Source organism: Notamacropus eugenii, chromosome 6, assembly GCF_028372415.1.
Source record: "Notamacropus eugenii isolate mMacEug1 chromosome 6, mMacEug1.pri_v2, whole genome shotgun sequence".
NCBI classification, from domain to species: domain Eukaryota; kingdom Metazoa; phylum Chordata; class Mammalia; order Diprotodontia; family Macropodidae; genus Notamacropus; species Notamacropus eugenii.
In genome coordinates this window covers 53,131,885-53,148,592 of record NC_092877.1, presented here as the reverse complement: position 1 = coordinate 53,148,592, position 16,708 = coordinate 53,131,885, and the positions used below count along the sequence as shown (strand labels likewise).

The 16,708-nt window shown below is 35.6% G+C and overlaps 1 protein-coding gene across 3 annotated transcripts in view; it reads right to left on the bottom strand.

Moving 5' to 3' along the window:
- The window catches only part of GRK4 (G protein-coupled receptor kinase 4), a 135,939-nt gene that overhangs the window by 82,910 nt on the left and 36,321 nt on the right, over positions 1-16,708 (bottom strand). For all 3 annotated transcript variants that reach the window (XM_072620066.1, XM_072620067.1, XM_072620068.1), the window contains exon 2: positions 5,290-5,385. In XM_072620066.1, coding sequence (XP_072476167.1) covers positions 5,290-5,385 — 96 coding nt within the window. The remainder of the gene's footprint in view (positions 1-5,289; positions 5,386-16,708) is intronic.

Sequence of the window (16,708 nt, the reverse complement as noted above, 5' to 3'; positions counted from 1 at the left end):
GTAATCACAACTATAATGATGTTAAGAGATCAAGATTAACACACTAACCATTCCACTTAATCCAACAAGTTACAAACATCAATTAAGTGTCTTCTATGTGTAACTCATTATGTTAAGGGATGGGGATACCAAAATGAAAAGCAACATAGACTACTGCAGAGATATAACACTGATACATGTAAATATAATACAAGGAAGAGTAAAGCATGGCAAAGAAGCAATCCAGAGAAAGCACCCTAGGAACACAAAGGAATAACAGAAATCTTCCAGTTCAAGAGGGAAAAGGGAACTGAAAGGAGAATCAGGAAAATATTCAACTCCTTATTAATACAAACCATGAAGTGGAGATGCTTTACGTTACCATTTGCTATATTAACAAATGTAGTAAAAGTACTTGTATAATACGGTATTTCACAGATTTCCAGGAGCCAAGATGGTAGAGTAAACAGGAAATTGCCTGAACTCTCCCATATGCACTTCCAAACGACTACAAAATAGCACCCCAAAATGAATTCTGGAATGGCAGAACCAATAACAAAGACAGAGTAAAACAATTTTCTAGCCCAAGACAACTTGAAATGTTCTCAGAAAAGGTCTGTCTCATTCAGGTAAAGAGGAGTGCTGCTAGGGCAGGCATTGCCTCTGCAAGCCAAAAAGAGGCCTGAGCCCCACTGCAGGTCAGTGACTGAGGCCCCAGAGTCCTGCCACAGTAGCAGGCAAGCACCTAGCCCCACTCCTATGCAGCCTCTATGCAGAACCCCTCCCCACCATGGGCTTTAGAGTAGTACCCCCCCCTCGAAGGTGCCTCAGTGCTGCACCAGGTGTTATCACTCAGCACCAGCCACCCCCCAACCCCACCTCATCCCAGCACCAGGAGAACCCCAGCACAGCATGAGGTACCCTTATATGCCTCAGTGTTGCACTAGGTGAACAGCCAAACACCAGCACCAGGCCCCTTCCACACACCATAGCACAGCACTAAGTTAACAGTAAATGTCAACACAACTCCTCCCCCAACTCTCCACCCCTGCCTCAAGCCTCAGTGCAACACCAGGTGAGCGGCCAGATACCTGCTGCTCTGGGCAGCACCAGCCATCTCTCACATTCCCTACTCCCCTCACCCTCACTTGAACCCCACTCTCAGGGCAGTGTCAAGTGAGCCATCAGACATTCTACTGCCCCAACAACAGCATGAGGGGTCCCAGGACGGCACCAGACAAACAGCCAGAGCCTATACCCCCAGTCACAAGAAGCCCAGGACAATACGCCTTCTACCCCAGGAATAAAGTTCTACTTTAAAAGTAACAAAATAGGCTGGAAAAGATGAGCAAAAACAATAGAAAGTTATTATGGTGGCAGGAAAGATCAAGACACAAACTCAGAAGAGGAAACAATGTTAAGATGTCAACACAGAAAACCTCAAAGAAAAACGTGAATTGGTCTCAGGCCCAAAAAGAACTCCTGGAAGAGCTCAAAAAGGAGTTTAAAAATCAAATAAGAGAGACAGAGGAAAGATTGGGAAAAGAAATGATTATGATGCAAGAAAATCATGAAAAAAATCAATAGCCTGATAAAGGAAGCACAAAAAAAGAAGAAAAGGTACAAAAATTTACTGAAAAAAACAACTGTCTAAAAAGTAGAATTGGTCAAATGGAAAAGGAAGTTTAAAAAAACAAACTGACAAAAATAACTCCTTAAAAATTAGAATCAGACAAGTGAAAGCTAGTTACTCCATGAGACATCAAAAATCAAACAAAATCAAAAGAAGAAAAAAAAAGAAGAAAATGTGAAATATCTTATGGAGAACAGGTCCAGGAAAAATAATTTAAAAATTATTAGACTACCTGAAAGTCATGATCAAAAATAGGAACTGGACATCATATTTCAAGAAATTATCAAAGAAAATTGCCCAGATATACTAGAAACAAGGGGGTAAAATGGACATAAGAATCCACCAATCATTTGATTAGAGAGATGCAAATCAAAACAACTCTGAGGTACCACATCACACCTATAAGATTGGCAAACATGACAGAACAAGAAAATGATAAATGCTGGAGAGGATGTGGGAGAGTTGGAACACTAATTCATTGTTGGTGGAGCTGCGAGCGCATCCAACCATTCTGGAGAGCAATTTGGAACTATGCCCAAAGGGCTACAAAAATGTGCATACCCTTTGACCCAGCAATATCACTACTAGGACTGTATCCCCAAGAGATCATAAAAATGGGAAAGGGTCCCACATGTACAAAAATATTTATAGCAGCACTCTTTGTAGTTGCCAAAAACTGGAAGTCAAGGGGATGTCCATCAATTGGGGAATGGCTGAATAAATTATGGTATATGAATGTAATGGAGTACTATTGTGCCATAAGAAATGATGAACAAGAAGACTTCAGAGAGGCCTGGAAGGACTTATATGACCTAATGCTGAATGAAAGGAGCAGAACCAGGAGAACTTTGTGCACAGCAGTGACCACAGTGTGTGAGAGCTTTTTCTGGTAGACTTGGAATTTTGTAATAATGCAAGAACTTCTTAAAAAAAAAAATAAAATCCCAATGGTGGTTCTCTAAGGCAAAATGCCTTCCACACTCAGAGAAAGAAATATGGAAGTCATTCTCAGAATGTAGCAGATCATGTTTGTGTATGTGTATGTTTTTGTGTATCATGTTTTGATTTGTTATATTTCTTCCATTTATTTTAGTCCGACTACATAGCATGACTACAGTGAAAATGTACTCAATAGGAAAGTATATGTAGAACCTATACAGAATTGTATGCAGTCGTGGGGAGGGAGGGGGGTAGTGGGGGGTAGGTATGGGGGGGATAAAATCTCAATTGTATGGCAGTGATTGTTAAACATTAAAAAATAATAATAATAAAATTAAAAAAAAAAAAGAATCCACCAATCACCTCTGGAAAGAAATCTCAAAATGAAAACTCCCAAGAACATTACAGCCAAATTCTAGAACTTCCAGGTCAAGGAGAAAATGTTGCAAAAGCAGGCAGAAAAAAACAATTCAAATACTGGAGAGCCAAAATCAGGATTACACAGGATTTGGTGGCTTCAACATTAAAGGATCGGGGGGGATGGAATGTAATATTCCATTAGGCAAAGGAGCTGGGACTACAACTAAGAATTACCTATCTGACAAAACTGAGCATAATCCTTGAAGGGAAAAAATGGCCATTCAATGAAATGAAAGGCTTTCAAATTTGTCTGAAGAAAAGACCAGAACTAAATATGGTATTTCATATTTTATTAACTTGCAGTAATAGTAACAGTAGATATGATGCAGCTAAATTGAGCATTGAAATCACATTTCTTTGAAAACCAACATACGAATTTTAATAGAAGTAGAGTCTAAGTTACAAAGTTTTAATCAGCTGTTAAATATGGGTTTATGGTACATATTAATACTAACAATGTTAATTAACATTGGTTAGCCAAACAACACCTTTTGCACCACTTCTCCCCTGCCCCAACCTCCACACAAAACCCTAGCATCTTTTTTTAAGGTTGGAGTTATAAAATGTAAATGTTTTTACTGCAAAGATATTTAGAACAATTTGTATTATTAGATAACTTTTAAATATTATAAACATGACTTGGTGTGATTTAATTTAAAAAAGGTAGAAAATGTCAGTCCCAACTGGCTATTTTCACAGCCAAGAGCACACTCAAATACACTATTTAATCAGTAGTACCAAGGACCCCTGATTTTTAAATGTGTATTACTCACAGAAGTGCATTCCATTTTCACAAGATAATTGGTTTAATGAAAATATTTTTGGCATACAGACCTGCCTGATTCATTTGCAATACTAGCACTTGTCATTTTAAGAAAAGATTGTAATTTGCAATCTGTTAAAGTTTTTTTTTTTGAACATCAGGAACTTAGTCTGATCCACAACTTTTAGTTACTTCATCTTTTTCTTAATATACTTCACCATATAAAATACTGCCCAGCACGTGATCATGCTTGTCTATATGTTCATGGTTCTAGGATTAGCTGCATTTTCATAAAGAATAAAATGCCTTAGGAACAAGAAGGGCAATGATTACTATGGCTAATTTAAAAGGAAAGAGATGAAGATTCCTTCCTTGGAATTCTTTATAAATGATAAAGAATGTAGTAGCCTATTGTTTGTTTAAATTTATACATTAAGACTGTCATTATTTGAACAATATGGTCAAAAGTCCCCGTGATAGATTCTTTGATCTACAATTAATTCACTGATTTGGAACCATAACACATGCCAATGCTGTACTTACTTCAACATATTTTGTCCAAGATGACAATACCAAAAGTATAGCAAAATAACTTTCTGTGCTCATCTGAACATCTATTTAATTTTTAAGCAAAAGAGATTTCAAGGAACTTTATAATTTACAGATACATAATTTCCAAAAATAAAGCTATTTATTACAACCATAGATTGAGAACTGGAAGTAAATTTGGAGGTTACTTAGTCCCATACCTTCACCTTGAAGAAGTAGGCACAGAAGCAAAGTGGTTAAGAGATCCAAGTGGCAGAGGTCAGGACTAAATCAATATCCTTTGCCTCCAAAGGCGGGGCTTTTTACAACAAACCACTGTCTCTTCAACAAGACAGCAATCAATACAAAGCACCATTTTTCGAGTTTGCATCTAGTTATTAATAAAGTAGAAAGCTAAGGGATGGGGGTGAAGGAATGATTCCTGTTTGGCTCCTGACTGCCAAATTTTTTTAAAAGTTTATTTGGGTGATTATATTCTTCATATTGCCATTTAAAGTAAGTAATAATATGCTATAACTACTAAATTTTTTTCAGAGTAAGAAGATTTCTAGTGCAGACATTTACATTTTGCTTTCATATTCCATTTATTCAGCAAGCATTCATTACTTAATTTTTAAAAAGGCTTTATATCTGTAAACAAGAACTGTAACCAATTTATGAAGTCATCCTTATAAAGTAATACTAGATGGTTGATTCAAAAAGCATTTATGTTCTCCAAACAAAAAAAAAATATTTCAGAAAAATTCATTGAGGGATAAAACAGGAAAATACTGAAAACATTTTGAGGTTTCTTTTTTTAAGTCAACCAGCACACACTTCCTAACTAGAACTTGAGATATCTACAGTATTTCTCATTGAAAAGAGGAGAACTCGTCTCACAAATGTGAATCTGATACCTAAGAAAAAAGATACATTGAAAACACCATGTAGTAATATCTAATGAGATCTATTTAAACAATTGGCAATACATTAAGATTTAAACATACAAAATGCATTAGCGGCTCACCAATGGTATATCTGAGTTCATTACACTGGCTGATGTGGGGTAACTTTAACATCTCCTTCCATTTCTTACTTCGACCATGTCGCTTGCCACCTCCTCCTAAGGGAAACAAAAGACAACGATAAATGAGAACACAAAGACCTACAAATACCCAATATGATGCCAGTGGCATGTATCTTTGACAACAAGGAAAATTATTTCTAACAATCCTAGCCTTCACATATGTGGATATTCTACATGTGGTAATGGAGAATAAAGAGAATCAAAGAATCACAGAATTTTAAAACTGGAAGTATTTCAGTGGTCATATGGGCTAACCCATATTAAACAAAAGTAGGAATTCCCATTATTAACAAACCCAAATAAATGGTCATCCAGGCACTGTTTGAAAACTTCCAACGAGAATGAACACATTGCCTCGGAAGGCCCGTTACATGTTTAAATAACACCAAATGTTAGAAAATTTTCCTGACATCAAACCTCAACTTGTCTCTGTAATTTCTACTCAGTACTCCTGGTGTCAAACAGAACAAATATAATGAAGTATATACTTTCTGGCTCTTGACTATGGCCCCTCATTTCAAATTCATATTTTAGTAAGGACAGAAATAAATGAGGGAACCTCCAAAAGAAGGCAACCAGGATAATGAAGAATCCTGAGTTCTTGCCATATGAGGATTAGTGGAGGGGTTGGGATGTTTTTCATAAAGAAAAGTCTTCTGATAGGAAGCCTTTCCAGCAGAATAGAACCTGCCAGAACTTGTACACTGTTTCTAAGGGCAAATAAGGAAAGTAAATAGATACTTAAAACCCCATGATTTTCAACATATAAAGGAGAGATAACTTTTGACCAGTTATAAAGTTCTTGATATTGAAATATAACTTCAGATCTAAGATTTTATGTGAATATAGTAATGTAATCTAGATGTAATATTATAGAATTACACAGATACCACATATAAAGACTTTTTGTATTACTATAACTTGCAAATTGAAGAATTAATTCAACACATGTTACACTAGGTCTCTTTTATAGAACTTTTACTATTTTCCTGGCTCCTGCAACTGCAGCACCAATCTAACCCCACCCTGCTCTTTTCCCTTCATTTTGTCAGTCATGCAAACAGCTAGAGTCCACTGTGTTCCAAGTCAGAATTAAATGGTATGAAGGAGTTAAACACTAAAAAGGGAAAAGTGGTTATTTTTTCTTTATGTAAAATTATAAAAAAAAAAAAAAAGAACCAGCAATGCATGCTATAAATAGCAGCCATCTGGATGACTGATACAAATGAAGGTACTTTTGGATGACATTTACAAAGCTTGCATTCACACTTTTTTGAACACCTAAGGAAAGCCAAGGTTTATTCAAGTTCTTCATACCTGATATCACTTTATTTCTTTTAGGTCAGAGGTTCCCTGACTTATTTGGCCCACTGTCCCCTTTTAAAAAAAATTGCTCAGCACCCCCTTGAAATCTTTAATTCTTTGATGTTTTTTTTTAAATTTGCATCATTTAAAAAAATATTACATACATATATTTAAAATGACACATCTTAAATTTAATAATTTATTGTAAATCAGAGTTTTTTCCCTACATTGACATTTTGATGATGACGTAGCCGGTTTTTCAGAACGCTATCTTCTCTTCTTCCTTGCACACATTATACCTTATATACGGTAGAACCGCCTCCTTACTTTCACTCAGGGCCTTCCAACGGCACCCAAGGCTCCCACCACCACCCCTTAACTGTCCAGTGACCCCCAGGGGGCGGCATTGCCCACTTGGGGAGCCTCTATTTAGATTCTAAATTATGTTTAGATTTTAATTTGATTTTTTAATTGGACTTATTTTAATTTTAAAAATTCTTATTTGGTAGTATGGTCATACATAGATACACATGAATGTATATGACTATATATGAGTATGATTATAGGTATCTAAGTACATAAGTGTGTGAGTATATATGGGTACAGGTATATGTATGAATGCATATCTTGGTGCATATGTCTATATATGTATGTACGTGTGTATATACATGTATATTTCTCTATATGAATATATCCACACTTAATTGTAGCGTGGGGAAGAAGGGGAAAAAAAAAGAACAAAGTAAAAAATTCACAGCAGAAAAAAGAAAACTTACAAGGAAGCAAAGATGGAAAGCTCTTAACACTACATGCAGTATTTATAATACAGGCTTTCTTGAAATGGAAATTTATTGCTGCACATTTTAAAGCCTCTCTCATGTTCTGCTATACACACAGCAATGCTTTTTTGTCTTTTTTATTTTGTATTATTTTAGTTTTAGTATTTAAGTTTTTCTTTTTTCTTTTATTTTGTATTTAAGTTTAAAATTTAAAAATTTTACAAAAAAGTTCTCAGGGGCAGAACCAAGATGGCTGAGTAGAAAGATGCACATACACTAGCTCTTCCCCCTCAGCCCATAAAATACCTGTAAAGAAGGACTCTCAACAAATTCTAGAGCAGCAGACCCCACAGAACAACAGAATGGAGGAGATTTCTAGCCCAGGGTGACCTGAGAGACCAACGGGAAAGGTCTGTTGCACCAGAGCAGAGCCCAGCCCAGCCTTGGCTGCGAGGCACCAGGAGGAGCAGCACCGAGCAGGCTTCAGGGACAGAATCTCCAGTGGCAGATTTCTCAACCCACAGGCACTAAAGGTCAGTGAGAGGGATTTTTCAGCTGGCCAAGAAGGGAGCAGCATGTTCCCATAACTCAGGCCTCCTCAGGTGGCAGCAGTGGAGGCAGCAGCCCCCATCCATTGTTGAAGGCCTTATCTTAAAGCCCCTGAGAGAACTGAGCCCCGTGTGGTAGCCCTGCCCTCACCTGAGCAGCTAATCTTAATCTCACACTGAATAGAGCAGGCCCTGTCCCTGCCTAAAGCCCCTGGGAGACTGGAGCAGCTCATCTGAATCTCAGCCCCCAGTGCTGGCTTGGCAGAACTGGAGGCAAGGTGGTTGTGGAAACTCAGAAGTCAAGTAACTGGCTGGGAAAATGCCCAAAAAAGGGAAAAAAAATAAGACCATAGAAGGTTACTTTCTTGGTGAACGGGTGTCTCCTCCCATTCTTTCAGATGAGGAAGAACAAGGCATACTGTCAGAGGAAGTCAAGGCCCCTGCCTCCAGTGCCTCCAAAGGGAACTTAAACCAGGCTCAGGAAATAGAAGAGCTTGAAAAGCGAGTTAGCAGCTTACTAAAGGAGAACCAAAAAAATGCTGAGGAAAATAACACCTTTAAAAAGAGGCTAACTCAATTAGAAAAAGAGGTCCAAAAAGCCAACAAAGAGAAGGGGGCATTAAAAAGCTGAATTAGCCAAATGGAAAAGGAGGTTCAAAAGCTCACTGAAGAAAATAGTTCTTTAAAAATTAGAATGGAACAGATGGAGGCTAATGACTTTATGAGAAGCCAAGAAACCATAAAACAAAACCAAAAGAATGAAAAAATGGAAGATAATGTGAAATATTTCATTGGAAAAACAACTGACCTGAAAAACAGATCCAGGAGAGACAATTTAAAAATTATGGGACTACCTGAAAGCCATGATCAAAAAAAGAGTTTAGACATTATCTTCCATGAAACTGTCAAGGAAAACTGCTCTGATATTCTACAACCAGAGAGCAAAATAAATATTGAAAGAATCCACTGATCACCTCCTGAAAGAGACCTGAAAAGAGAAACTCCTAGGAATATTGTGGCCAAATTTCAGAGTTCCCAGATCAAGGAGAAAATACTACAAACAGCTAGAAAGAAACAATTTGGGTATTGTGGAAATACAATCAGGATAACACAGGATCTGGCAGCTTCAACCTTAAGGGACTGAAGGGCTAGGAACAGGATATTCCAGAAGTCAAAGAACTGGGATTACAACCAAGAAGCACCTACCCAGCAAAACTGAGTATAGTACTTCAAGGGAATAAATGGTCATTCAATGATATAGAGGACTTTGAAGCATTCATATTGAGGAAAAGACCAGAACTGTACAGAAATTTGACATTCCAACACAAGAATCAAGAGAAGCATGAAAAGGTAAACAGGAAAGAGAAATCATAAAAGACTTTCTAAAGCTGAACTGTTTACATTCCTACATGGAAAGAAAATATAACTCTTGTGTCTTTTCTCAGTATTTGGGTAGGTAGAGGGATTGTACATACATACATACACACACACACACATATACATCCATACACAAAAAAATAAAATAAAAATTAAGGAGTGAGGGAGGAAAATACTAGAAGGAGAAAGGGAGAAATGGAATGGGGAAGGCTATAACTCATAAAAGAGATAAGAAAAATCTTGTTCAATGGTAGAAGGGAAGAGAGGAAAAGTGAAGCTACTCTCTCCACATATGGCTGAAGGAGGAAATAACATGCTCACTAAATTTGATATGAAAATCTACCTTACACTACAGGAAAGTAGGGGAGGAGGCAACAAATGAGGTGAGGGGAATGACAGAAGGGAGGGCAAATGGGAGAAGGGAGTAACTAGAAATAAACACTTTTGGGAAGGGACAAGGTCAAATGAGGAAATAAAAAAAATAAGGAGGGAAAGAGTAGGATAGAGGGCAATATAGTCAGTATTACACAACATGATTATTATGGAGGTCTTTTGCAAAATGACACATATTTAGTCCATATGCAATTGCTTGCCTTCTCAGTGGGGATGGGTAGGGAGGGAAGGAGGGAGAGAAGTTGGAATTCAAAGTATTAGCAATGAATGTTGAGAATTTTTATTGCATATAATCAGGAAATAGGAAATAGAGGGAATGGGGCATAGAAATTTATTTTGCCCTACAAGAAAAGAGAGAAGATGGGGAAGGATGGGGTGTGATAGAAGGGAGAGTACATTGAGGGAAGGAGTAATCAGAAAGCAAGGTATTAGGAAGTGGGGGGAGGGGAGTGATGGGGAGAAAAATTGGACAAGTTACAAAGTGAGGTAAAAGCAATTAGTATCAAAACAATTGACTGAATTAATTACTGAGAATAAATCAGACATCTTTAGTTTGGGAAAAGAATTTTAGTCTAAATTTCTTAGAGGAAGGTAGCCTCGGGTTAAATTTGGCATTGATGTAAAAGTTAAGGTTTTAATGGTAAATTTGATTTTATGATTGCTATTTAATCAGGAACTAGAACATGTATAGAAAGGCATATAAGCCACTTAAGACTTGCCTCAAAAGATGTTCCTTAGCCAAAATGAAATTACAATCATATTTGAAACCTGGTTACTGGAATTTGCTATTGTTATATGCTATGGGACTATTAAGTGACTGTTCTTCTGAGTCTAACTCCAGACAAGGATAGCAAGAAAGGCGATCTGAGCTTCCAATCTATGATGCTAGTAAGCCTGTGAAATGCTGGTATGAACTGCAAAAGGTGATCTCATGGGAAGAGTGGGAGAGAGGCTGTTTAGCCCGGGCTGAGGTAGGATTCTCCTGACTCAATTTCCCCACTGACACCTGGCAGACTTTAAGCCTGACTGAATGCAAGTTGACAATCTACTCCTACCTGGAACTGACATGAAGCTGGGGAGATATTGTATTCCCTGCAACATCCCTACTCTTGGTAGCAATTTCCTATAGTCAAAAGGTTTGTAAGCTTAATACCAGATCTATTAAATTACAGATTATTGATAGGAGACCATCTGAGGTTAACTCTAAAATTAAGCTATTAGGCTTAGGACTTTAGACCAACAACAATAAGTTAGGGTCCTATAATTCTTAGTAATAGTGTGGAGACAATTAGGGCAAGGGCTTGTGAAGTTAGCATACATAAATATCATTTGTGTCTCAGTTGGTTAATGTCTAAAAAAAAAAAATTCTTTTGTGGTCTATATTGTAAATGCTTTAAAAAGAAGCATCAACTGACCAAAAGTTGATATTGTTTTATGAAATATGAACTGTGTTAAAAATGAAAAAAAAGTTCTCATTTGGCTCTACTATTACTGAATACTATTTGAGCTCACCTTTGTAGGTCATCAATGCTGCGTGTTCAGTTTCTATCCCTGAATAAGTAACAAGCCACTGGTTCTTCCTACTTAGCTAGTCATGATTTCACAAAACAGGAGAACAATTTACAAAACGAGAACAATATCATAAAGACAACTTTTAGTAACTGTGACCATCACAATGATCAATCATGATTCCAGAGGAATAATGAGGAGGTGAAAGAGTACAGAATGACACATACACATATAAAATATGTTTACATATACATGCATGTGTATGTGTATGTATGTATGTATATGTATATATTTTCAGATCTGACTATGGCTAATGAGGACATCTGTCTTGACACTACATGTTTGTAATAGGTTTTGTTTTCCTTTCATTCTCAGTTGGAAGGAGAAGGGAAAGCAGATTCTACAAAGCTTGAAAGGCTTTTTAAGCCATTTAATGCCTATAATCCTAATTTAACAGAAATTCAAGATGAGGTTGGCAATAGGGTGATCAAATTTTTAACCAACACAAAATCTCGAAGGACAGTTATTAATAAAAGAGGGGTTGCAATCTTCAATAGTAAAGGGAATATCTAGATCAATGAAATTACAATTCCTTAAAATAGATTAACTCCTACTTCCTATTCAAGAGCATCAATTTTAACAGTATTTTAGTTTAAGCTAGTATTTACTCATTGAAAGAAATAAAAATTCTTAAAAGAGATTAATTCCTTTAGCCAGTTTTACCATATTGATACATAAAACTTTTACATTAAAAAAAAAAAAACACCCAGAGGGGATGAAATACTCCTAGAGAAAACAAAAGAGTGGTATACCTACAGAGGAAATAAAGACAGACTTGAGATAGAGTCCTAATTATACACTGGAAGTATAATGTATTGTGAACTATAATAGCTATAATAATATGAATAATTTTCATATAGTTCTATTTTATTGTACTTTGGTCAGGCTTTATCTTCAGCATTCCATTCTGTATACCACAGAGGATATCCAGAAGATGGCAACTAAGATTATAAGGGGCCTATTAATCATATCATAGAAGCTCCAGTTGAAGAACTGGGGAAGATGGGGTAGGTATGATACTTGTCTTTAAGTATCTAAAGGATTTTCACATGTAAGAGAGTTTAAAGATGCTCATTTGTTCCTAGGTCAGCTCCTCAGAACCAATTAGTAGAAGCTGAAGAACATAAAAATTTGGTACAATATCAAGAAAAATTTCCTAATTGCTTAGAAGTGTCCAAAAGGGACCGCACTGCCTTTAGAAGAAGTGAATTCACCATAACTGGAAGTCTTCAAGTGAAGCAAGATGAGCACCTATCAGCATAGTGTATAAGTGTTTCATATTTCGTGGACAGGGTGGACTACATGACCTCTGAGTGACTTTCCAACTCTAAGATTATTCTGTGGTTTATAACGTAGAAAACAGTCACTTCCTTCTCATTTTACACTTCCACATTAAAAAAAACACAACTCCTTAAAGACTTGTGATCAAATATTCTATATCAATAAACTCTAATGTTATCAATATCATAAAACAACTATGAGCCAGGAATTTTTGTTATTTTACTTTGAGTTGAAATTCAGTTTAACAAGCATTTTAAAATTTCATGAACAATAAGGTCATATCAGACATATCAAAGGAGCAGCAATATTGGGTTTGGTACCCATTAGACCTAGAATTCCTATATGTTCTACATCTACAACCCAACCCTCAACAACTAGAATTCATTTTCCTATCTATGGTCCTAAGGCCAAATTCTTTATCAAAGAAAAAATTCAACTGCATTTACCATATATGCTACTTAAAATGGTAAAAATTCACAATAATAATACAAGGAAAAATATTTCCTTAAAGGCTATCTCCTCTCTTCTCCCTTTCCTTCCCTCAAAAGCTCAAATTAAATTATCCTACAACTATACAATATTTGGGGTATTTGAGGCTTTATTGTCTACAGAGACAGCTAGACAACACAGTGAAAAGAATACTGTATTTCTTTGGACTTGGAGAGTCAGGAAGAACTGAATTCAAATCCTACCTCAAATATTGTATGACTTTGAGCTAATCCTTTGACCTCTTAGTTTCAGTTTTCTCATCCATAAAATGGGAATAATAATAGCACCTACCTCAGTGGCATGAGGATCAAATAAGACAAGAAATATTAAGTACTTTGTAAACTTTAAGGCATTATATAAATGTTAGCTATGGAGTGTGAGTTGTAAAAAGAAGGGTGGGGAAGTATAAGGATCTACTACCCCTGCTTCCCATTTACTTAACAGAAAAAAAGGCTGATATAATTGGGAAAAGAGGAGCCATGGAAAAGACACTAACACTATAGCAGATCTGTTTAAATTCTTTACCAAAATGATCATGAGGAAGGAAACCAGGTTAGTATGGGCAAGGGCCTTGATAAGATGCTATCTTAACTTCAAAATTGTACTTCCTTACATGTATTTTCCTTCAGTTGAGAAATTATATTTCTCTGTAGGACTTCAAGCTACTATGCCTGTTTTGGTTTAGTATCCTGTAATTCATAACTCTGATCTTATATTTCCTGATGGTCTGTCAAATTATCTAATGGGATGTCACAACAATCCAAAGAAGCTTTTTAAAAAGTTGTGTATTTTAAAATCAACATTTGAAATGTAGCAATTTTATGAAAATAAGATAACATCACGCAATTAAAGCCTGATAAGATGATGCCATAAAACACATGGAGTTATTTTCTACCTATATACATCATTGTAACAATGCCTACACTTTTCATTAAGAATCCACATGTTGGAGATGTAACTTATTTGAGAATACCAAACATGAGAAGGACAAAAAGGAAAGAAAATAGCATATAGCTGGTTTCATCTCAGCAGGCACTAACTTCTTTCCTTCACAATACAAAGTATGGAGATTTAGAATTAGAGTTCAGTTTAAATTTCATATAGATGGATATTTTCAAATAGTAAAAGCAAAAACATATACATTACTGGGCTTGAATTTTTTTCCAATGGTTTATACTCCACATAATTACTCCAAAAAATAAAGCAAAAGCAAAAAAGGGAGTAATCTCAAGTTAAGACCTCAGAATGAGTTTTCCATGAATAAAAAATATCTTCTCAAATTGCTCTGAGAAGACTCACAAAGGGCAAGAAGAGATTTATTGTTCAAATCTTATTTTGCTTATCAACTAGAAACCAGAGAAAATCTGGCAACTGAAATCACTAACAAATCTGATATAAGCATCATAAAATTTCTGATACAATCAACACATTGGAATTCAAAAATTGTTTTTGTTTGAATTTTTACCACACCTAGCAAGTAACAGACGTAAATTTTGGGAATGGAAAATGGTCAGAATTATGTACAAGTGTGATAGTGTTAACCAAAAGCCACAGCTCCAGACAAATCAAGAGAAGTTCACAATAGCTTACTATAGGTATGATTTTACAAGAGCCAGGTTTTTTTTTTAAATAAAATTTTTTTATTATAAAACATTTATTGCCCCCCCCCCCCCCACATACACACATACAACCTAGAGGAAAAAGCACAACAAAAGGAAATGAAAACCTTGTAACAAATATGTCTAATCAAACAAAACAAATTTCACATTGGCTACATCCAAAACGTGTGAAGAAACAGTTTTTCTCAGGGTCCACCAACCATCTGCATTTTACCACCAATCCTGCTATTTCCAAGTAATGTCCAAGTATGTTCAGGTTAGAGGGGCAGTGAAAATGCAAAAATTATGGCCTAATGATAGATAGGAATAGCCTAATGATAGACATGTGTAATCATGTGAATATATATACAGTGAAATTGCAGTCCAACTTTAAGTACTCAAGACTACAGTTTAATATTTCTAAGAATATGCAACTACACTCAATACTCAATGTATGTACTCTTAAACCACATCTAACTCAACTACCAGGAACCAGACAGGAAACAAAAAATGGTGTCTAAGTGATTCAAATGCATATCACAAAATGCATGCGCTGAAATTAATTAAAGAAAAGCCCTTTGGGTCCTCACTCATGTCCTACTTACATATTTCACAGATTAGTTTAAATATTTCCTATGCCAGCCCATAATAGGTTAAAAACAGCAAATTAGGAAAGCAGAAGTGCTACGGGCAAACATACCAATAAGAAGATAGGAAAACTATTAGAAGCAAACATAACTAAAAAGCACATTCTTCTGGTAAAATTTAAGGCAGGAACAAACAGTATTACATACTTCCAAAAGCCCTGAAGGAATTACTGTAATAGTACAGTACATCAGCTGATCAAAGGGAATCAGAGAAAGGTTAAATGATGTTCAGTAACCTGTTAAAGGAGGAAGGAGGTAAATGTGTAATGCATTTTCTGAAGATTTCCACTTAAAAGGGTTAAAAATATTTAAAAGCTTGGGTTTAAAAACCTTGGCTATTTGGAAAACTAGACTATCCAGAATTACTCATTCTACAAAGTTTCCTGAAGCTAAGGTGTTGCTATATTTAATGATAAACAACTCAAATGAATAAAGTTTGAAATTTCTCTACATTTTCAGATAGATCACTCAGGTTAAATCATGCACTTAAAATGAGTAAAATAGAACTCAACCAACCTAAGAATCCTTCAAAGTAATTTCTCTCCAAATCTAAGAACCAAGTCTTACATTCCAGAGACATCAGTGGACTAATTATTTATATTTTATATTTCATAAAGATAAATTTATCAGATATGCTTCATTAAAGATTAATAATCTGCATTCTAAAGAAACATATCCAATTTAATTAATGATGTATATTTTAGACTAGAGCAAAAAGTTATCTTAGGCTGTTAGCAATATAGCACCTCTAACCCCTTTCATTTTGATTAAACTATCATACACAATTCTACATTACAATTCTGTAAGATAAGAGATCTTTCTATAATAGTCTGGAACAAGTTGTCAAAAACATTTAGTATTAGCTAAAATATACATATTATTACAAAATTAATGTGATTAGAATCAAAAGCTAGACTAACTTATGCTGAACAGGTTTTTCCCCAAACATAATATTACAAATGATATAGACAAACAGGTTGTAACAGGACTAAACAGTTCAAGACAAGAAAAAAAAAATCTAAAAATATGTAATGATTACCACAAGATACTGTTGCCACACTGGGTGGGGAAGAAAGGAAGGGTGTCACCAAAGAGAAAAGGAAGTGGCAAGCAATAAACAAAAGAATCTACTGTGAAAATTACCTTTCTGGAGGAAAATAAGCTTCAATTAGAAATGTTCAATCCTAGCTCTTCTACAAAGACTTTAGTATATGCAGAGTATAACCCAGTACAAAAAATAAAAAATTGACTAAATTTTCATTCCTAATATATAAAAATATCCAAGTAACATATTAAAAACAAACCCCCAAAATATAGTGGTGTGGTACCAAAAAGATTACAAATCCATAATATGCTTGAAAGTGGATAAATTC